Raw genomic sequence first — 23,218 nt, forward strand, 5'->3', positions numbered from 1 at the left:
AATTCTTCACTTAGATATACTTCAGATGCTGGAAAACTAGATGCTGAAGAAGAACTCACAATTTCTAATTCAGAATCAATACTTTTATAGTTAGGAGTACTGTCATTATCTGCATATAAAGGCTTCTGGAAAAAAGTCTTGTACTGGTTTTGTTTTCTCGTGTTTGTGACAGCAGAAATATCATGACTTTTTGTTTGAACCATGTGTTTCATCACATCGCAGCAGGCAAGCCACAAATCAAAAAGGCTCTCTGAATCACTAGACTGAGGTCTAATTTACAATCGGTGGTATTTTGGTCCATATTTTCTGCCATTTGCATGTCAAACTCTTGGCCTTCTTTCACTTTAAATGTAACTAGTGGTTTCCTTGCTTTTTTATTTTCTATATCATTTTAAAAATCCTCATTGTTGTTAAAAAGATGCTCAATGTCTGGTTTGTTCTCATTTTCATAGTCTGATTTACTTTCTTTCTTTCTTTAGTATGAAATTTATTGTCAAATTGGTTTCCATGCAACACCCAGTGTTCATCCCAACAGGTGCCCTCCTCAATGCCCATCACCCAGCCTCCCCTCCCTCCCATCCCCCATCAATCCTCAATTTATTCTCAGTTTGTAAGAGTCTCTTATGGTTTGGCTCTCTCCCTCTCTAAGGTTTTTTTGTTTTGTTTTGTTTTGTTTTCACTTCCCCTCCCCCATGGTCTTCTGTTAAGTTTCTCAGGATCCACAAAAGAGTGAAACCATATGGTATCTGTCTTTCTCTGTATGACTTCTTTCACTTAGCATCACACTCTCCAGTTCCATCCACGTTGCTACAAAAGGCCATATTTCATTCTTTCTCACGGCCAAGTAGTATTCCATTGTGTATATAAAACACAATTTCTTTATCCATTTGTCCAGGTGATGGACATTTAGACTCTTTCCATAAATTTGGCGATTGTTGAAAGCGCTGCTATAAACATTGGGGTACAAGTGCCCCTACGCATCAGCACTCCTGTATCCCTTGGGTAAATTCCTAGCAGTGCTATTGCTGGGTCAAAGGGTAGATCTATTTTTCATGTTTTGAGGAACCTCCACACTGTTTTCCAGAGTGGCTGCACCAGTTTGCATTCCCACCAACAGTGCAAGAGGGTTCTTGTTTCTCCACATCCTCGCCAGGATCCATAGTCTCCCGATTTGTTCATTTACCCACTCTTGACTGGTGTGAGGTGATATCTCAGTGTGGTTTTGATTTATATGCCCCTGATGATTTGCTTTCTTTTAAAGAAAGCTTAGAAGATGACTGACAAGCACATTCTGGGGACCCAGAGTATGAATAAGAGAGAATGACATTTTCAAGACTAGGCTCTTTTTGTTCAGGAAATGCCTGAAATACTACTGAGACAGACGCTCTAAATGCAACTTCTTCCTCACAATCAACTACAGTATTTGTCCAATTCAAAGGTATTTCCTTTCAGTTGGTTCCTTCTTAGAGTGACCCCATGGTGGTTCTTCAAGATGAGTAGGAATTAACAAATTTCAACAACTTCAGCTTTCATTCACTGCTGATGAGTTTTAAGCTATTTTTCCAGTCTAATTTGTCTTATTTGATCCACATTTCCTCAAAATTTTGCATAGAAGCATGTCTTAAATATACAGATATATCATGCTCCCTATCACATTCCTTATTCATTGCTGGTTCTTGAGTCATTTTTTGCAGTTGCAAAAACGGATGGTTAATTTCCTTGTTTTGATTTTCACATGTCTTTTCTGCCAGGATACATGTAAAAACACCTTATCCTTAAGTAATCAAGTATGGACAAAGAAAAATGAGAAAATAATTACAATTTAACTGTTAACTTTCTTAACCTATGTTTAGCTGTTCCCAAGTCACTGGATTGTAACTTCCTGTAAGAAGTGAAAACTAACTTGCCTTAGCCTAAGGCAGAAGAAAATATGACTCATAAAATTAACCTTGTCAGTTTTTGGAACTAAAAAATTCATTACGTGTTAAATCGACCAAAAAAGAATTTAGATGATTTTTAATGTCACAAACCTAAAAACTGTTTAGCTTACCATCCCTTATAACGAGCACTAAAGTGCATTTGAGTACTTTTTAAAGATTAATAACTAGAGAATTGGAAAACTTTAAACTAGTAGCAGCCAAATCAATTAATATCAAAGAGAAAGAAATGCGCTGGCAGTGTGAATCGGCTTAAGATTCTCTCTCTCCCCTGCCCTCACCGACCCACGTGCTCTGTCCTCCCTCTGTTAAAAGAAATAATTAAAAGAGAAAGAAATCATAAGGAACAGAAAATACATTTACAGGATAGTACTCTATTTATTGAAAAATATCTGTGTGTAAGTGGACTCCCACGGTACAAACCCACCTGGTTCAAGGGTCAACTGTATACCTGTATGATGTCTCCACTAAGAGATTACCGGAACTTAACATAGCGCCAAATTAGAAAATCAAAACCCCGTTCCTACTTTCCCATTCTTTTCTGGACACTATGGCCATTTTATTGGCCTTCAGACATCTTCACATTTAAAACAAGTATTTTCTTGGGGGGCCTGGGTGACTTAGTCGATTAGGCGCCCAACTTTGGCTCAGGTCATGTTCTCAATTTCATGAGTTCGAGTCCTGCATTGGGCTCCTTGCTCTCAGTGCAGAGCCTGCTTCGGATGTTCTGTCCCCCCACCCCCCTCTCAACAATAAACAAACATTCACCAAACAAAGTATCCTCAATATATAGTAAGTCACTAAAAGCCACTGTGATCATTTTGCCTTCTATTTCTATAGCACGCTTTACAGTTTACAAAACGTTGCCACATTTGTTCATTCCACATAACCAAGAGGTGGGTATTAGTGCCATGTTTAGGAACGAGGTCATTGACATTCAAGCAAGTTTTTCCAAGATCCCACAGCTAGGAAGTGACGGAACCAAGATGCTAGCATGTCTTTTGATTTCAAATACAGTGCTTGTAGCATTGTGCAGCAGCTGCCTGAGCCTAAGAGATCAGGACCTTTTCACCTCCTTCCCTAGTTGTCACCTTAGAATACGTCATCATTACTTTAACTATATTACTACAAGTGGGACTGCGAAGTTATTTTAATTATCCAAAATGGGTTTTACTTATTGAAGCACCACTAAACCAAACTGTGGTCATCATAATCCCAATGTTCCTTGTAGATCTACTTGACAATCCAAATATATTATTATCAAGTCCCAGGCCTTATCTTTGGAAGGTTCAAGTGGTAAACACCATAATCCAAACTCTTTCTGGATGTCAGTAGGAGTTTGACACATCCGTATACACCACAGGATCATACACTTGGCCATAGGTTGACCTAGAGTAATTCTTTAGTGTTTCAGATAACTTAACTCCAAAACCCAAACTCATTCCCTCCAAGCCTTCGTTTTCTGCACTAATACTACACAACTTTCATTATGTCTGCAAATTGGCAGAACTCTACTATGTTGTGTGGTCATAATTCACACATAATTATTTTATCACATATAGGAAAACATACAAGGAAATCGTTTCTGTGGGCAAATGCAGAGATGAGAGAGTGAAGTCAAAGCATCTCTTGGACGTTTTAACATCACTCCATGCTTATACTTACAAATAAGAAGAAGACAGTACCTCAGGAAGAGAAGGTGATTCTACATCTTCCTCTTCTCCTAGTTCTAATGCTAACATCCTATCTAGAGAATACGGTCACAGATAAATTAATGAAAACATGTGTTACTATGAATTTTAAACACATACACAAGTCTATCTCCATTCATGAATATTTCAATAAAATAAAAGCAATAGCAGAAAAGATGTTCAGGGGGTTCAAGATTTTCCAGAAGTAAAAGGGGGTCGTACTTGGGATACTTATAAAGAAAGATAGCAAGAGAAAAATATCTTCACGAATAAAGGATAATATATTTGGATCTACATACTTTCAGATTTTTCTCGTACTAGCATTTAATCATAGGAAAACAACTCACAGAGATTCACTAGCTTACCACTTCTGTCATTTTTATGCACTCCACCAGCAGAAGTCAAACTGCCATTAACTGTTTGCTCTGGTGGCACATTTTCAATAATACCAACACCATCTTCCTTTGCTTCCATTGCTGACTTTGCTGTTCCTTCCTAGAAGAACAGCACAAAACAAAAACCCAACTTCAGAAAAATATCACATGAATTCATTTGGTCACACACTCACCCACTCAGAAAGACAGGCACATACTGTATCTGTCAAGTCATAGCCACGATCCGGGGCAGAGCTGGAAATAGAAATCAAAGACAGAGTCTGTTCTATATGCTAGTAGCGGTAGAGATGCATGAAAACAGGTAAGGACAGAAAAATACCATCCACTAGTTCTACAAGGGAAGTGAATAACATACAGTGAACGCACAAAGGAGGAAACACTTACATTTGGGAAGCTCAGCAAACACTGGGAAGATAGGGCTGTATCTTAAAAGACACACAAAGTGCACAGGGAGGGTGTGAAGGGCATTCTAGAAGGAGCAAAAGGATCAAGTATGAAATAATATAGTAAGTGACAACACCTATGTGATATGGCAAAACTGGAACAGAGTTATTGGCAATGGGATAGATAGAGATTACTGGAACATGAGGACGAAACCAAAAAAAAAAGGGGGGGGGAGCAGTGTTATGCTAGAACATGAATTTTCTCCTTCAGATAATGGGGATCCATTGAATAAGCAGAAGAATGACATTGTCACAAGTATATTTGAGAAAGGTCACTCTGGAAGCAATGTAGGAGGAATGTAAAGGAAGCAAAACCAGAAGAGTACTGCAGAATTATAGGTGAGAGAGTGAATTACAGGAATAACATATGAAAAATGGTAAGCAGGTACAAACTATCGAATGCGGTGAGTGACAGCATGCGGTCATTTCAGGGAAGTTCGGAGTCCAGGACTTTTCCTGTTTCAGGGATGCTATTTATCAGACTAGGGAACACAAATGACAGAGCAGATTACAAAGAGTCAGGAAAGAGGAAAGGGAAAGCATCAGAAACAATGTCTTTAAACTAGGGCGTATTAAATTTAAAGTACCCAGGGGACGTAGGAAGAACATGTTAGGGCCGCCTGAATGCCTCAGTCAGTTAGCACCTGACTCTTGATTTTGGCTCCGGGCATGATCTCACAGTTCACGGGTTCAAGCCCCCCATCTGCTTCTGCGCTGACAGTGCAGGGTCTGCTTGGGATTTTCTCTCTCTCCCTCTCTCTGCCCCTCCCCACTGGTGCTCTCTCTGTCTCTCTCTCCAATTAATAAATGAATAAACTTTAAAAAAAGAAAAGACAGAAAATTCAGATCAATACAGTTCAAGTAAGAAAAAAGCCCATCATAAATATCTAGAAAACATATTAGACTGATATAATGCAAACCTACACAGAACTCTGAAGTTGTGAAAAGGAAAGTAAAAGGAGGCGGGAGGAGTTAAGATGGCAGAGGAGGGGGATCAGAATTTCCCTTGTCCCTCAAACACAGCAGTATTGAGGTCACAACACTCGGAATACCAGGAGTACAGGCTGCAGAGGGACAGAAAAATCTCCACAGGTGCAAACAGACAGCTTGGCGGGACAGAAGCGTGTGTATGCGAATTGGGAGACATAAAATGGGCAGCACAGGCATGGAGTGGGGGAAGCCCTTTGGTGGAGAAACCAAAGGAAGGTAGAGAGAGGGGCTGCGGGAAGTGCATTTGGATATGAGAAAACCTGTCTGGACCACAGACCAAGGAGAGGTCCAGAGAGCCAGTTTCTACTTTGCAAAACAGCCTTAGAGGCTAAAAACCAGAATTTTCAAGGTTGCCAGACTTTCTCTAGAAAAGAGCTACCACCTCCCATGCCTGGTGGGGAGGGAGCCGCCCCTAGGCTTGGTAGCAATCTCAGGGCTACACTGGGAGAGAACACCTTGAGTATGGTGGAAAGGGGAGGTACTGCCCTGCCCAAGGGGAAAAGACCCTGCAGGCACGAGCCACAGGCCCTCTGTCCACTGCGCAGAGTGGCGCTACTCCAGAACCAGGTCCGAGCAAAGCGGGATCCTACAGGGTTTTGAATCCCAACTCAGTGCTCAGGGAGCACAGGAGACTGTGCAGCCAGGCAAGCCGGCCCCCCAGGCTATTCCGTGAGGACGGCCTGAACAGTGAGTTTTGAGACACCTCGCGTGGGCAGGAGAGATTGGGGTGTCGCCATTTCTCTCCCCATGACCTACATCGTGGGGCTTCAGGGAACGGACAGTGAGCCTCGGCGGAGGCAGGCCCATTACGCCAAACCCTGCCTCTCTGTGCCTGGTAACTGCTTCTCTATGGGAGTGAGACTGACACTGATGGGACCAGACAGCCCCTCCCCTAGACCAGCACAGCCACCAGTCCCAGGCACCAACAGACAACTCTCCTCTGGTTTCGTATCTGAGTTTGTTTGTTTGTTTTCATTTGAATTATTGTTCTTTTTATCTTTTCTTTTTTAACGTTTATTTCTGTATTTTGAGAGAGAGTGAGTGATCAAGCAGGAGAGGTACAGAGAGAGGGAGAGAGAGACAGAATCCGAGCAGGATCCATGCTCACTGCAGAGGCTGGTGGGGGTATCGAACCCACCAACAGCGACAACATGACCTGAGCCAAATTCAAGAGTCGGACACTTCATCAAATGAGCCGCCCAGGCGCCCATCTTTTCTTTCCTTTTCTGTCCCTTTCTCCTCTTTTTCCCTTCTTTGTCTTTCTACTCTCCTCTTTCCTCTTCTCCCGTTGGAATCAGCCTAGTAGTCTCGAGTTGATTTTCAGTCAAAGCTAATTATATATATATTTTTTTCTCCTTGTTCCTCTGTTCTGATTGTTTGTTTGTTTGATCGGGCATTTTCTCCATACCTTTCCAGATCTCCTTCTTCCTTTTCCTCCTTCTCTTTCTGCATTAAGCCCTATAGCTCCTTTGAGTCACTGCCTGGTCTTTTTTTCCACTCCTGTCATTTCTCGCTTTGTTTGGGCTAAGGATTCTTCACCACCCTCTTCTCCTTTTTTCCAGGATTACTTCAACAAACAAATCAAAGCACACCTGGTGGAAGGCCCAAGCCACCACTCCAAGTAGCGAGAAAAGCAGCCAAAGACGCACCAAAAGAGTGCACACAACACACTCCAAAAACATTTGTTCAACTGCCAGGCCCTGGACCGTGTAGGACCCCTTTTTAATATAGTAGTACTTGCAGGTGTGGGACACAGAACAAGCTATTAAAACACATAAAGGGCAGGAATCTGGCCAAAACGACGAAATTGAAGAATTCTCCTCAAAAAAAAATCCAGGACGAAAGGACAGCCAGAGAAGTGCACAAAAGAGACAGAAATAATATATCTGAGCACGTTTTGGGAAGAACACTCATAAGACGCATAGCTGGGCTTGAAACCAAGCATAGAAGACAGCAGACAATCTACTGCTTCAGAGATCAAGGACCTAAAAAATCGTCACGATGAATGCTGAAAATAAAATGTAAACGAGTTACAAAATAAATTGGATGCAGTGACAGCAAGGATGGGAGAAGCAGCAGACAGAATCAGTGAAACAGAAGATAAAATTATGGACAAAGATGAAGCAGAGAAAGGAAAGAAAGGAAATTACTAGACCACGAGGCAGGTACTAGAGATCTAACTGATTCGGTGAGATGAAATCATAGCCACATCATAGGGGTCCCAGAAGAAGAAGAGTGAGAGAAAGGGGCAGAAGGTTTATTTGAACAACTTGTAGCTGAGAACTTCCCTCATCTGGGGAAGGAAACAGGCATCCAAGTCCTGGCGGCACAGAGAATTCCCTTCCAAATCAACAAAACCAGGTCAACACCACGACATGTCAAAGCGAAACCGGAAAAATACAAAAATCAAGAGAGAATTCTGAAAGCAGCTATGGACAAACGGGGCTTAATCTGCAAGGGAAGACACATAAGGGTAGCAGCAGACCTGTCCAATGAAACTTGGCAGGGCAGAAGGGAGGGGTAGGAAACAGTCAATGTGCTGAATGGGAACATATGCAGCGAAGAATGCTTTCCCCAGCAAGGCTGTCATATGAATAGAAAGAGAGAGAAAGGCTTCCCCAGACAAACAACACCTAATGGAGTTCATGACCACTAAACCAGCCCTGCAGGAGATCCTAAGGGGCGACTCTGTGAGTGGAAAGCAGCAGAGACGACAAAGGACCAGAGGCCTCACCAAAAGCATGAAACCTTCAGATAACACAATGGCACTAAATCCATATCTTTAATCACTCTGAATGTCAATGGACTCAATGCCCCAATCAAAAGACACAGGGAATCAGAACGGATAAAACACAAAACAAAACCAAAGAACAAGATCCATCTATATGCTGTCAACAAGACACTGATTTTAGACCCCAGGACACCTCCAGATTCAAAGTGAAGGTGTGGGGAACAACCTATCATGCTACTAGAAGTCAAAAGAAAGCTGGAGTCGCCATACTTCCACCAGACAGACTAGATTTTAAACCAAAGACGGTAGTAACAGATTCAGAAGGGCTTTTTATCATAATTAAGGGGTCTATCCATCAAGAGGACCTAACAATTGCAAACGTTTATGCCCCCAAAGTGAAACGCCCACACATATGAATCGATGAATCACAAACATGAATAAATGTATACATACAAATACCATGATTGTAGACGACTTTAAGACTCCACGCATGGCAATAGGCGGATCGTCAAAGCAGAATATCAGTAAGGAAACACAGATCCTATGTGTCACTGGACCAGATGTATTCAGATACACATAGATATATATTGACCTTCATATATACATTTATATACCTGGATATCAATACCGATATATTGAGATCTTTTCGTCCAACAGCAGTAGAATGCACATTCTTCTTAAGTGCACATAGAACATTCTCCAATATAAGTGACATCCTGGGTCACAAAACAGCCCTCCACAAATATAAAAGGACTGAGATCGTACCTTGCATATTTTCAGATCACAACAACGAGCACCTGCTCATTCTTTCTCTCTCTTCCTCCCTTTCCAAGAGAAATACAAACATTACAAAAACATTTAGCTCACCTCCTTCCAAGAAAGAGAAGAAAAGAATAATAAACCTTGTGGGGCAATGAGTCATGGATGAAAACCACACACAGACAGAATTCCATAACCAGTATGTTGCCAATGGAGTTGACAGAAAGTGATGTACTAAGAGAACAGACACTAAAGAAGGAAATATTAGGGTAGGGGTAAACCATTAAAAAAGAGCATGGTGGGGGGGGGACACGTCGGTGGCTCAGTCAGTTCAGCGTCCAACTTCAGCTCATGAGTCATGATCTCACGGTTTGTGGGTTTGAGCCCCACATTGAGCTCTGTGTTGACAGCTCGGAGCCTGGAGCCTGCTTTGGATTCTGTGTCTCCCTCTGTCTATGCCCCTACCCCACTTGCACTCTGTCTGTCTGTCTCTCTCTCTCCAAAATAAATAAACTTAAAAAAAAATACCTTAAAAAGCATGGGGGGAGAAGAAAAAAAAAAGGAAAAAAAAAATAAGACATGACCAATCAATCAAGCACGAGCTTAAGACAAGGAAGAAAAGGAAAAATGTGAGCAAAATAAGGTAAGTGGAAACAACATACATTTTTTAACAGGTACATAAGTAGGATTGGGAATATTCTATGAACAATAGTCTCTTTTAAACCTTTTAAACATACATATATAATCTATACATAAAACAGAGGTTTTCATTCACAGTATATCCTTAATAATACTGACTTTTATCACTCTACAGTTATCTGGTTATATATACTGTAATAAAGAATTTAAGTTTTTTCACTATAAAATAAATTTTTCAATTACTGGCATCTGTTGCTTCCTAAAAGCTGTAAATTATTACTAGACTAAGAGAAGAACAGAAAAAGAAAGGTTCCTAACACAACAACTTTCACTATGGAGAAAGAATTGGGAATGAGTATTCTAGGAAGAAATGTGAACCTTCAAAGGATGCATATAATGGGACACAGATGGGTTGAAAAAACAAAGGCTGAGGACTTTTTCTCTGCAATTCTAAGCTCACAATGGGAGGATACTAAAAATATACGGAAACCTTCTTTCGTATGTAACTCCTGATTTCCTCAATAGAATTCATTTGCGTTTATACGTATTAAACACCAAAACGGAATATAAACTGACCTTACTTTTTAAATTCACATATTTAATTGTGATATATCATGCGTATTTCATTACTTTTCAAATTCCATTCTACGGAATTCCATTTCCCTACTCCTTTATTCACATTCAACAACTATGACATTGCTTCTTACAAGCAAGACTTCATTCTAGGAGCTCCAGGAGTCAAACAAGTGTGTTTCCTAACCTCCAGTAGCTTATAATGATTTAGGGGCTTTGAAATGAATATTTAAATAAATATCAGATGTCTGAAACTTTAAATTTTAGAGTCAGACACAAGGACTAGGAGGAGATATTTTTAAAAGCTAGAATAGGAAAGATTTCTGAAATTAGAAATTTGACAACTTGGCTATGAAGAGCCTCTGCTCATAGAGCTACTCTTCTCAGCAAAATACGTATTCTTCAGGGAGATGCACCATTTTAACTTACTCTTCATGGAGTTATTTCAAAAATACAGGGAAACACCTTTGTAAGGTAAATGTTGAGAAATAATGTAAACATCTAAGTTTCTACATTTTCTAATATTATTTTAGTCTAAATGTAGAACAAAAGATAGAGACAAAGGAAAATCCTGTATCTCTCTCTCAAAATAAAAATTGCCCGGGGCGGGGGCAACCTACAATAGATAATTGGATCCAATAAAATTTCATTTAGGCATGAGTATTATCAGTCATGTTACTATCACAGCAAGAATCCTTATCCTTAACCAAATATCATATTTCCTCCATTATGGGAAAGCTTTTCCCAATATAATTTGACGGTCATTATATATTTTCCAGCCCATTCTTTCCTCAGCCTCCACCTCTAGGAATTACCAAAGTAAAACAAAAGAAAACAAAAAATTCAACGTGTCATGTATCTGTCAAGGGGTTTGTTCTTGCTAACTTTCCATTACACACATAAAATGATGATGCACAGGCTACTCTTAAATTTTCAGAGTAAATAAGGGAGAAAACTAAATTCAGAGCAGGAAAGTGAGTGTCACAGGAGGGTACTTTACCTTGGTACCGAAATCTAAGTCTTGGCTAGCTGATGTAGGCCATGAATCATCAGGACCAGGTTTGTCGGAAAGCCTTTAGAGCAAAAATATACAAGAAAAACATGTTAATTTATTTAAAAACAAAATTTCAAAAATTAAGGGAAAGGTCAGCTATCTGTTTATTCAACGAAGTCTCTTGGTATAATTAAAAATTGGCCTCTGGTTTTTTCATTTTTTATTTTAATTCCAGTAATAGTAACATCCAGTGTCTTATTAGTTTAAGTTGTACAATATAGCGATTCACCAACTCCATACTCACCCCGTGCTCATCATGACAAGGGCACTCCTTCATCCCTATCACCTCTTTCACCCCGCCCACCACTCACCTCCTCTCTGGGAACCATCCGTTTGTTCTCTGCAGTTAAGAGCCTATTTCTTGGTTTGTCTCTCCTTTCTTTCTCCCTTTGCTCATTCGTTGTTTCTTAAGTGCTACATGAGTAAAATCATATGGTATTTGTCTTTCCCTGACTTTTCTTAACCCACTAATCTCAGGCTCCATCCAGGTCATTGCAAATGGCAAGATTTCAATTTTTTATGGTTCAGTAATATTCCAGTGTGTGTGTGCGTGTGTGTGTGTGTGCGTGTATGGATATACATATACACACACGTACATACATACTTCTTCTTCGTTCACTCATTTGTCAAAGGACGCTTGAGCTGGCTATTGGAAATAATGCTGTAATAAACACAGGGGTGCGTGTGTCCCACGGAATTCGTATTTTTGTATTCTCTTGGGTAGTATCCAGTAGTGCAATACTGGATCATAGGAGAGTTCTGTTTTTAAGTTTTTGAGGAAACTCCATACTGTTTTCCACAGGGGCCGCACCCATTTGCATTTCCACCAACGGTGCAAGAGGGTTCCTTTGTCTCCACATCCTCGCAAACACTTGCTTCTTGTGTCCTGGAGTTTAGCCATTCTGACAGGTGTGATGTGGTATCTCGTTGTAGTTTGGGGGAGCATCTTTTCATGTGTCTGTTGACCATCTGTATGTTGTCTTTGGAAAAATGTCTGGTCATGTCTTCTGCTCATTTTTAAACTGGGCTTTTTTGGAGGGGGGGGATGTTGACTTGTATCAATTTTTTATACATTGTGGATACTAACCCTTTACTGGATTTGCAAAACATTTGTAAATATGTTCTCCCATCCCAGAGGTTACCTTTTAGTTTTACCGTTTCCTTCACTATGCAAAATCTTTGTAGTTTGATGTAGTCCCCAAAGTTTATTCTTGCTTTATTTCCCTTGGCTCAGGAGACATAATGAGTAAAATGTTGCTATAGCCAAATTGAGAGAAATGATGGCCTGTGTTCTCTTCAAGGATATTTTATGGTTTCAAGTCTCACACTTAGGTCTTTAATTCATTTTGAGTTTATTTGTGTGTATGGTAGAGAAATTGGTCCAGGTTCATTCTTTGGCATGTGGCTTGTCCACTTTTCCCAACACCATTTGGTGAAGAGACTGCCTTTTCCCCACTGGATAGTCTTTCCTGTTTGTGGACCATACAGTTATAGATTTATTTCTGGGTTTTCGGTTCTATTCCATTGAGCTATGTGGCTAGGTTTTACACCAGTACCCATCATACTGTTTCGATTACTACAGCTTTGGAATAAAACTTGAAACCTGAGATTGCGATACCTCCAGTTTTCCTCTTTCGCAATACTGCTTTCGCCATTCAAGGTCTTTGTGGTTCTATACAATGTTTAGGATTGATTGTCTAGCTCTGTGACAAATGCTATTGGTATGTTGACAGGGATTGCATTACATCTGTAGATTGCTTTGGGTAGTGTACACACTTCATTTATTTTTTTATTTCTTTTTAACTTTTTTAGTGTTTATTTATTTTTGAGACAGAGAGAGACAGAGCATGAATGGGGGAGGGGCAGAGCGAGAGGGAGACACAGAATCGGAAGCAGGCTCCAGGCTCTGAGCCATCAGCCCAGAGCCCGACGCGGGACTCAAACTCACGTACCGCGAGATCGTGACCTGAGCTGAAGTCACACGCTTAACCGACTGAGCCACCCAGGCGCCCCAACACTTTAAAAATATGTATTCTTCCCGTCTATGAGCATCGGATGTCTTTCTCTTTGTTTCTGTCAACTTCAACTTCTTTCATCAGTGTTTTACGGTTTCCAGAATACAGGTCTTTCAAAATTTGGACCCCGTTTTAAAAAAGCTTTCAGTTCTCTATTTTGCCTCTACCTCTCCTAACCTGTGAAATCTCCAGGAAAGACCCACTCTGAGTTTCCATAACCAAGGGTGACAGGCAGGGAATTCTCTAAAATGGTTGAAAATTAAATCTATAAACGTTACCACAATGACTTCTCACCTTACATCTGTCAGAATGGCTCAGTTTCACCACACAGGAAACAAGGGATGCTCAGGGTGTGGAGAAAAAACAACCCTTACGCACTGCTCATGGGATGTAAATTGGTATCGTAACAGTGAAAGCCAGTATGGACGGGCCTCAACAAATTAAAAATACAAACACCATAGGATCCAGTAATTCCACTACTGGGTATTTATCTACCCAAGGGAAATGGAAATACTAATTTGAAAAGATATATGCACCCCTATCTTTATTATAGCCTTATTTACGATAGACAAGATATGCAAGCAACCCAAGTGTCCACCAATACATGAACAGACCACGCACACACACGCACATACACACACACACACACACACACACACACACAATGGAATATTACACAGCTATAAAACAGAATGATCTTGCCATCTGCAACATCATGGTAGTATACCTAGACGGCTGAGGCTAAGTGAAATAAGTCAGAGAAAGGCAAATCCTATATGATTTCACTTCTATGTAGAATCTAAAAAGGGGAACAAATGAACAAACAGAGAAGAAGCAGAAACAGACCCATAAATGCAGAGAATTGACTGTTGCCAGAAGAGAGGGCCGGTGGGGGGTTGGACAAAGTGGGTGAAGGGGAGAGGGAAGTTCAGGGTTCCAGTTATAGAATGAATAAATCACAAGGCTCAAAGGTACAGCACAGGGAATCTAGTCAGTGGTATCGTAATAGCATCATACATTAACAGACGGGAGCTACGCTTATGGCAAGCATCGTGGAACATCCAGAGTTGTTGCATCACATATTACATTGTGTGTCAGGTAGACCTCCGTTTAAGTAAATATACCAAAGTTAAGGTTTCTATGTTATGAGTGGAAGTACTAACTAGAGATTAAAAGATTAAAAGTTCCCAAGGCCAACTTTGTTCCTCCACTGCTCTTGCCTTATTTAGGTCCATAATAACTAGCAAGACCTTCCAAGCCTTCAGGGGCATTCAGCTACCCAAGGAGAGACACTGTGATCAAAATGGTCCTGGTAGTTGTGCCTCTATTTCTCTATACGCTGCCTGAATATTTTCTTCCCGATGAGCTCCCACTCCTACATCACTCTTCGGCACGGTTCAGTGGCATTCTCCAACCTTTCAATCTTTAGCCTATGAAGGCACAGACTCGTACAAGAATGGGCTCAAATGACCGAAGGTAGGAGCCATGTCCTGCTCCTGGAAAACAAGCGACTTGGGAGTCTCAGTCATCCGCACAGTCACCTCAACATAGGCATGTTATCACCTATCCAGATGAAGCTCCCTTACTGATTTGACAAGTCAGTCCTACCCCTGCCCAGCCCTACAGGTACATGGGAAGGGCATCACAGATTTAGGAAAAGAGGTGGAGTGAGGAGACAGCTTGCCTCGGGCCATACATCTCTGTTGTTCAGAATCTCCACCCTCCACCCCCAATTCCTTCAAAGGATCTAAGCCATCCTCCCTAAGTTGGGGTTGAAGTAGATGATATCATAGTTCTATTTGCTGTAAACAGACTCTTCCCAGCAGCTCAAATGATTTTTAATCTCTCTCAACAGAAAATCTGAGGTATGCTAGCACCTTCAATGAACACAACACACACAAAACCAGAAACCTGGTCACGACCCTCTTGAACTCTCTATTTGAATATGCCTTTCTAAACAACTCCCCTAATCCTGGGTCCTTCATTCCTGTCTTTCACCTTTATCTCACTTGGCATAAACCCCCATATTCTGACATGTCTTCTAAAACTCTTATTCCTATCCAACTCAGTGTTGTTCTTCTTGAAACCTGGTCTCCTCTGCTAATTCGATTCTTACTCTCCTTCATTGTATTCATTAGACCCACTCTCCAGCTTTCTATTATTAAAATATTTGCCTGCCAGATGAAGACAAAAAACAAAGAAAGAAAGGAAAGAAAGAAAGAAAGAAAGAAAGAAAAGAACCCGAATTGAAATCTCATTTCTGTCACTTATCATATCCAAATAGGTCACTTCAGTCTCTTTTGAGTTTCAAATTCTCCATGGAAACAACCATTGGGCAAGGAGCTTAAACAGAGGTTGAAGTACCAGAGGGTATTTTGATGAATTAATCTCTGAGGTTCCCTAAATCGTGAGATTCTAAGTGCTTTTGATTTGGCTTCTGGAAAAGTGGAGAGTCCTTCACTGGCAGAAGTGGAAAAATTAATGGAAAAAGAAAAAGAAATACCAAGAAAACCAGAGAAGAAAGTAAAAAGGCAAAAACACAGGACAGAAAAGTCATGGGAAAAAACATCTCCAAACAAAGAAAAAGCTTCCTAGAACTAGTCAAGGGTACTAGCCCAAAGGGAAACCAGACTGGGAACTTAGGCAACAGAGAATCATATAGCAATATCCTCGAAACAGAGGCTGAATTTAATTAACGTAACATGGTCTACAACTAGATATCCTTCCCTTACAGAAAAATTATTTGTCTCAAGAAGAGGAGATATCACCATATCTAAGGCGCTGCCTGACGAGATCTTGCTTATTATGTGAAAGCCGTGACACCATGGCCATAGCTGACATCCACCCTAAAATCTCTGATGGTAAAAACAAGGGACTAGTTACCACTGCACTAATGACTTTTGTCAGCACTAGTGGTCACATATATAAGGGCAAATGCTTGGAGTAACCTGGGTTCTTAAGAAAACCCTAAATTAGAGTTCCGACATCCTTACCTTTGACATTCTGAGTTGATCTGCCCTAGGATCAGGATCTTCATCTCAGTGCTGCTGAGGAACCAGAGAATGGATGTGGAAGCTACACAAGCTGACGGGCAAAGCCCCCCAGCTACCCATTAACTATGGAATCATGGGGCGAGTAATCCACCTCCCTGAACCACACTTGCCAAAGAAATAAAAAGTAGGCTACAATAACACAGCTACTTTGCAAAGCTATGCAATGACTATATAACTGAACAGATGTTACGCATAGGATATAGTGTCTAGTCCAGGGTAGAACACTCAACAACTGCTTTTGTTCTCTGCGTTCCCTTAGGAAACACATAATTTTCACTTCATTCATTTCCTTTCCTTTCATTTCATTTAATTCCTTTATACTTTGAGGATGAGTGCGCACAGAGAGAAGGAAAGATATCCCAAGGAGCCTGTCAGCGCAAAACCCGACGCGGGGCTTGAACTCACAAACCTGAGTTGAAATCAAGAGTCACACTCTTTGACTGAGCCCCCCAGGTGCCCCAACAAATGTCATTTTTATTTTTATTTTTAATTTTATTTTTTTTTAATTTTTTTTTTCAACGTTTTTTATTTATTTTTGGGACAGAGAGAGACAGAGCATGAACGGGGGAGGGGCAGAGAGAGAGGGAGACACAGAATCGGAAACAGGCTCCAGGCTCCGAGCCATCAGCCCAGAGCCCGACGCGGGGCTCGAACTCACGGACCGTGAGATCGTGACCTGGCTGAAGTCGGACGCCTAACCGACTGCGCCACCCAGGCGCCCCACAAATGTCATTTTTAAAACCCATAAAAATCCTACCTGGTTATAGAGTCTTCCTCAGCATTCTTATCTGCTCCTAGAGAAGAAAGCAAAATACATGTTCAATCAACAATCGAAAAATATAGGAAGTTACAAGTGTATGGCTTATGATTTGTTAAAAAGTATTCCTTTGGGACCACACCTGGAAACCACACTACACTGAATGGTAATTATACGATTGGTAGGGATAAAGCACTAAGATATCTTACTTTCTCCTCTTTATTGACAAAAAGCAAAAATAGGTTTTATCGGAATTTGACACCTACAGGTGAACTGATGTTTACAATGACCATCACTGACCGACTCTGTGACACTGGAGGAAATTGGTATCGTTAGGAGAATGATTATCATGAGCTGACAATGTCAAACTGAAACTAGCATGATTTTTCTGGACTTCCACTACTAGAGGAGTTGAAAGAGAGTATGTTTATTTTGCTCTAACACAGCAGAACTTCCCCAGCCCCTCAGTAGAGACTGTTCACTTTTAGGATGGAACACCCCCTCACAAAGTGTGCTCTATAGCTATTGTCCTTTGCAGCATGGCCAAACCATAGCAAACACACCCTCCCTGACCTTATTTCCAATGGCAAGGTAAGTAAGAAGGATTTGGCATTCCACTTTGATAAAGTTCTAACCTCTTGGGACTGTCTCCTTCCATTGCTAGAGAATCTATCTACACCCACCGCACATCACAGAGGAGGATGATCCCAATGTGAGTGCTATGTAGTGGTTCATGATGTCATTTTTCTCAACCCTCCCCATTAGGTGACACACATCTAGAGAAATCATGCTTTTTTTCATGGAAGGCAGAGGTCATCAGACCCTCTACTGATGAGCAACAAAACAAAACAAAGGGCAAAGAATGTCTTGAATGCCTACCTTCAATGACCAGGGAAGGTTAACTTTCTAAACATTCAAAGATATCCACTGTATGATTCTAACTATATGACACTCTGGAAAGAGCAAGGCTATGGAGGTAAGGGTTAGGGTGAATGTAGGGATAAAGGGGCACAGCACAGAGGACTTTTAAGACAGTGAAACTCTTTCACACGATACCACAAAGGTGGATTCACATCATTACACATTTGTTAAAACTCAAAGAATGTATAACACCAAGGCTGAACACTAATGCAAATTAGAGACTTGGCCTCAAAATGAAGAGTTAGTGTCCATATAAAATGCACGACTGTTCTCAGGGTGCCTGGGTGGCTCAGTTGGTTCAGCGTCCAAGTCTGGATCTGAGCTCAGGTCATGATCTCACAGTTCATAGGATCAAGTCCTGCATCAGGCTCTGTGCCGACAGCACAGGATTCTTTCTCCCCTCTCCCTCTGCCCCTTGGCTGCTCACACACATGCATGCTCTCTCGCTCAAAACTAAACAAAGGAACTGAAAAAAATATACTACGAAAAATGGACCACTGTCGTGCAAGATGTTGACAACAGGGGAGGCTAGGTGTGTACGGGGGTATGGTATATGGAGACTCTCTGTACTTTCTATTATATTTTGCTGTGAACTTAAAACTTGTGTAAAAAATAAGGCTTATTAAATGTATAGAACAACACCAACAACAAGACATGGTATCCACTGAAGCTACTCTTAGTGTATATTAATGCAAGATACAGTCACCTTGAAAATGAAGATAGAGATCAAAGTAACAAATGTCATTTTTACAAATCCATAAAAATCCTACCTGGTTATAGAGTCTTCCTCAGCATTCTTACCTGCTCCTAAAGAAGAAAGCAAAATACATGTTAAATCAACAGAATTCCCCAGCCTTCAGTAGAGACTGTTCAGTTTTAGGATGAAACACCCTCTCACAAAGTGGGCTCTATAGCTATTGTCCTTTGCAGCATGGCCAAACCACAGCAAACAGACTCTCCCTGGCCTTATTTCCAATGGCAAGGTAAGAAGGAAAGATTTGGCATTCCAGTTAAAGTTCTAACCTCTTGAGACTGTCTCCTTCCATTGCTAGAGCGTCTATCTAGACCCACCGCGCATCACAGAGGAGGATGATCCCAATGTGAGTGCTATGTAGTGGTTCATGATGTCATTTTTCTCAACCCTCCCCATTAGGTGACACACATCTAGAGCAATCATGCTTTTTTTCATGGAAGGCAGAGGTCATCAGACCCTCTCCTGATGAGCAACAAAACAAAACAAAGGGCAAAGAATGTCTTGAATGCCTACCTTCAATGACCAGGGAAGTTTAACTTTCTAAACATTCAAAGATATCCACTGTATGATTCTAACTATATGACACTCTGGAAAGAGCAAGGCGACGGAGGTAAGGGTTGGGGTGAATGTAGGGATAAAGGGGCACAGCACAGAGGACTTTTAAGACAGTGAAACTCTTTCACACGATACCACAAAGGTGGATTCACACCATTACACATTTGTTAAAACTCACAGAATGTATAACACCAAGGCTGAACACTAATGCAAATTAGAGATTTTGCCTGAAAATGATGAGTTAGTGTCCATATAAAATGCACGACTGTTCTCAGGGTGCCCGGGTGGCTCAGTTGGTTCAGCGTCCAAGTCTGGATCTGAGCTCAGGTCATGATCTCACAGTTCATGGGATCAAGTCCTGCATCAGGCTCTGTGCTGACAGCACAGGATTCTTCTCCCCTCTCCCTCTGCCCTTTTGCTGCTCACACACATGCATGCTCTCTCGCTCAAAACTAAACAAAGGAACTGAAAAAAATATACTACGAAAAATGGACCACTGTCATGCAAGATGGTGACAACAGGGGAGGCTAGGCGTGTACGGGGGTATGGTATATGGAGACTCTCTGTACTTTCTATTATATTTTGCTGTGAACTTAAAACTTGTGTAAAAAATAAGGCTTATTAAATGTGTAGAACAACACCAACAACAAGACATGGTATCCACTGAAGCTACTCTTAGCATATATTAACGCATGATACAGTCACCTTGAAAATGAAGATAGAGATCAAAGTAACACAGTAGGGGGACTGTCTCCTATATGGAAGTATATGAAAATACATAAAGCAAAATGCACACATACAAAAGTTATTTGTATACTTAGGCAAGAAAACAATTGGTGAATATGATCAAATATCTTATAACTATAAACAGGGATTCAGCACTATAGGAATCAAACCTGGGTTTTCCATATAATTAAGAGATTTCATTCTAATTTTAAATCAAAAATCATTATGTTGATCGTATCTAAGAATCATAATGAAAGCTTAGCCACATAAAAAAAGATTATAATGAACTAATATTGCCCTAGTAATTTTTGTGCAAATACCTACCTCATATGGATGATGAAACTGAAACCAGTACCATGGTAACCATCATATTACTTGCTAGTAAAATAAAATCTTAAGACACCACCAAAAATTAAGTCAGGGCTATAATTCCTATGCAGAACAGGTTTCATCCAGCGGGCCAAAGATGGCTACCCTCCGAACATCCTACTTGAATGACTGGCCCTTGGTGGTTCCCTGGGATCTTGGATTTCAGGAGGGTTCCCACCATTCCCTAGCTGGTTAAGAGTCGCTCACTCTGCCTAAGTGCTGGTACAATCAATGTGCTTCAGGCCGTACACTTGATTTCCTTCTGGAAACCTGGAATTTGGGGACATGCTAAGGAGAAGATGCCTATGTGATTAGCATCTGATGAAACCTCGGGCACTGAGTATCCATAAGCCTCGTACTGGCAGACAACATTTCACTTGTGCTGCCCTAATTTCATGCTGGAGGAATTCAGCACATCCTGCTAACTCCATAGAGAAAGGGTTCCTGGAAGCCTGCGCTTGGTCTCCTCTGGCCTTCACCCCATGCACCTTTCCTCTGTGGTGATTGGCCTTTCAGCCCGTCCCCGTACCAAACCATAGGCACGAGTACAAGTATATGCTGAGTCCTGTGAGCTCTTCTAGTCAATAATCAAATCTGGGTGTCGTTAGGGTGCCTCCAACACAACTGTGTTATATGAAATTTTTATTATTTGGGTTGATGTCTTACACGTGGTTACAGTCAGAAGGTTAAGTCACAGAATACTTTTCCTGGAAACTCTTTTCCTTGGTATTTGTTGAAAATTCCTACATTCCTATATACCCATTTGAAGAAAGGTTTAAAAGGAATAGATGAAATCATGTCAGAAAGTGTGAAACAAGCAACAATCCTATTTTACTCAGAAAAAAAACCAAAAGAGAATCCTGGTGGTTGCCACTATGTTCTACCATATACAAGTTCCTCTCAAATATGAAAAATCAGTTAATCTTCTCCCACTAACTAGGACTTAGTTCATTTTTTCTGGCAGATAGGAATCAAGAGAAGTAACAGGGATTGTTCTAGAAAAAACCAGAACTATCAGACCCAGTATAACAACATACTACTGATTATAGTGTTTTGTTTCTTTTCCTTAATTTCTTAGAAAATTAAAAATATAGTTCACCTATTAAAGGCAGTTATTGCCAAGATAATCAAAAAGTCATAATTACTGTGTCCTCATTCCTGCTGCTCTCCTCTGTTCATCTGATAAAGTCCTACTCATTCTTCATGCCCAATTTAAATGCTGGCACACAACCTGTAAATCTCTGAATCTTCTGAGAGTTCTCTCTCACCCCCTAACTTTTGATATTCAGGAATCACAAATTCATATTAACTATACTGTTTCGGTCTCTGCTTTATCTTTCCCCTGCCAGTGCCGTAGCCTAACATGAGTTCTTAACTGATAATTTTCGCAGGGAAAAAAAAAGCCACCAAATATTATTGTTATTTCTTAAATGATTAAAAAAAGTTAACCAAAACAAATGAGAAAGACACAAGGCCCAGAAACAAAAATTAACGGAGTAAATTGAACCCCCTGACGTTTTCAATCTACACAGCTGAAAGTTTCATAATGGACTAATACTAGGCTAAGAAAACAGGAGCTTCCTCTGCCTCCCAGTCTCTATATGTGGTTTCCTATAACCTATCCTCCATATGAGGCTTCAGCAAACTACGGCCACAGGCCAAATCCAACCTGCCATCTGGTTCTGTAACAGTGTTTTCTTGGGGAATAGTCCCATGTCTTCACTTACATATTGCTATGGCTGCTTTCACACTACAAGGGCAGAGCTGACAGACCACATCTCCTAAAATATTCACTGGCTCTTTAGGAAAAAGGCTTGGTGATCTGTATTTTATGCATCAACCAGAGTGTCCTAACTCAAATCTAATCTTATTAGTCTTCTGCTTCAAATTCTCCAAAATCCCTGCATCAAATACTGCTGGCTCCCTCCCTAAGAGCCATTCCGTATTCTGCATTCTTGCTAGAGAATCACAACTTTATTGGGATATTTATTGTCTCCATACACAGAGAAGGTGGCCTCACCCTGGCTTCAAAAAGAGAAAGGATTATTCTAAGCTAATCACAGTACCTGATTTACCAGGGACCCGTTGAGGAATGAGTGTGTGACCTAACCTAGTCTTTAAAATGTTAGAGGAAGTCTACTGCAAGCCTCTTCCTAGTGAAAAGAAACACCGAAAGAAAAGCAGTCTTTCCCACCCACTGGGTGTTCCCATGAGAATATGATACCTGGAGCCGTTGCTATTAGCCACCCCCGAAAGGAGAAATAAAAATACCACCAACTCCAAAACTGAACAAGAGACGACTGGCATCCTGATGACATCACTGAACCATCAAAACATTTCTGGTTCCTACTGCTTTAGTCACTGATAGAAGTCACCTATTATTTGCCGCTAAAAGCATTCTACCGAAGAAATGTCCCAAGGCCTATCGGGTAAGATCTACTCCTTTCTAGAGCACTAACAAACTTCCATAAGCTTGTCTTACCTAGGTATTCACCTCATTCCCAACCATTGCCATAGCACACGTTTTCTACCAGCAAAACCCAGCTGCTCCTAAATCCTGCTAAGTTCACTCGTACACCTTCGCCTCTGCACTGCTGTGTACTCCACCAAACACGTAATCGCGATAGTTTACAAACACTGTCAAACACACCAATGTTGGTCCTTCTGCCTCTCCACCTGGCAAACTGAACTACTCACTCTGCACGCTTACCGTAGATTCTACCCAGTCTTTGAAAACTCGGATTCCTCACCGGGAACTTACGGTAACTGGAACAAATGCCAATACAAAATAACAATGATAAGTATAAGCTCTACGAGACTCTGGCACCTAGAAAGCACTAAATAGAGTAAATAATA

At 40.9% G+C, this 23,218-nt stretch overlaps 2 protein-coding genes across 2 annotated transcripts in view; both read right to left on the reverse strand.

Moving 5' to 3' along the window:
• Positions 1-23,218, reverse strand: part of LOC132676859 (uncharacterized) — a 349,918-nt gene that overhangs the window by 277,536 nt on the left and 49,164 nt on the right. The window lies entirely within an intron of this gene.
• Positions 1-23,218, reverse strand: part of LOC132691739 (uncharacterized) — a 51,887-nt gene that overhangs the window by 24,721 nt on the left and 3,948 nt on the right. The window contains exons 2-7 of the mRNA XM_081791823.1: positions 23,073-23,128; positions 17,038-17,074; positions 16,221-16,274; positions 11,159-11,231; positions 3,994-4,123; positions 3,603-3,684 (exon numbers count right to left, since the gene is read on the reverse strand). Of these exons, the coding sequence (XP_081647949.1) occupies positions 3,603-3,684; positions 3,994-4,123; positions 11,159-11,231; positions 16,221-16,264 (329 nt within the window). The 5' untranslated portion in view covers positions 16,265-16,274; positions 17,038-17,074; positions 23,073-23,128. The remainder of the gene's footprint in view (positions 1-3,602; positions 3,685-3,993; positions 4,124-11,158; positions 11,232-16,220; positions 16,275-17,037; positions 17,075-23,072; positions 23,129-23,218) is intronic.

Source organism: Panthera onca, chromosome F1 (assembly GCF_046562875.1).
Source record: "Panthera onca isolate mPanOnc1 chromosome F1, mPanOnc1 haplotype 2, whole genome shotgun sequence".
NCBI lineage: Eukaryota > Metazoa > Chordata > Mammalia > Carnivora > Felidae > Panthera > Panthera onca.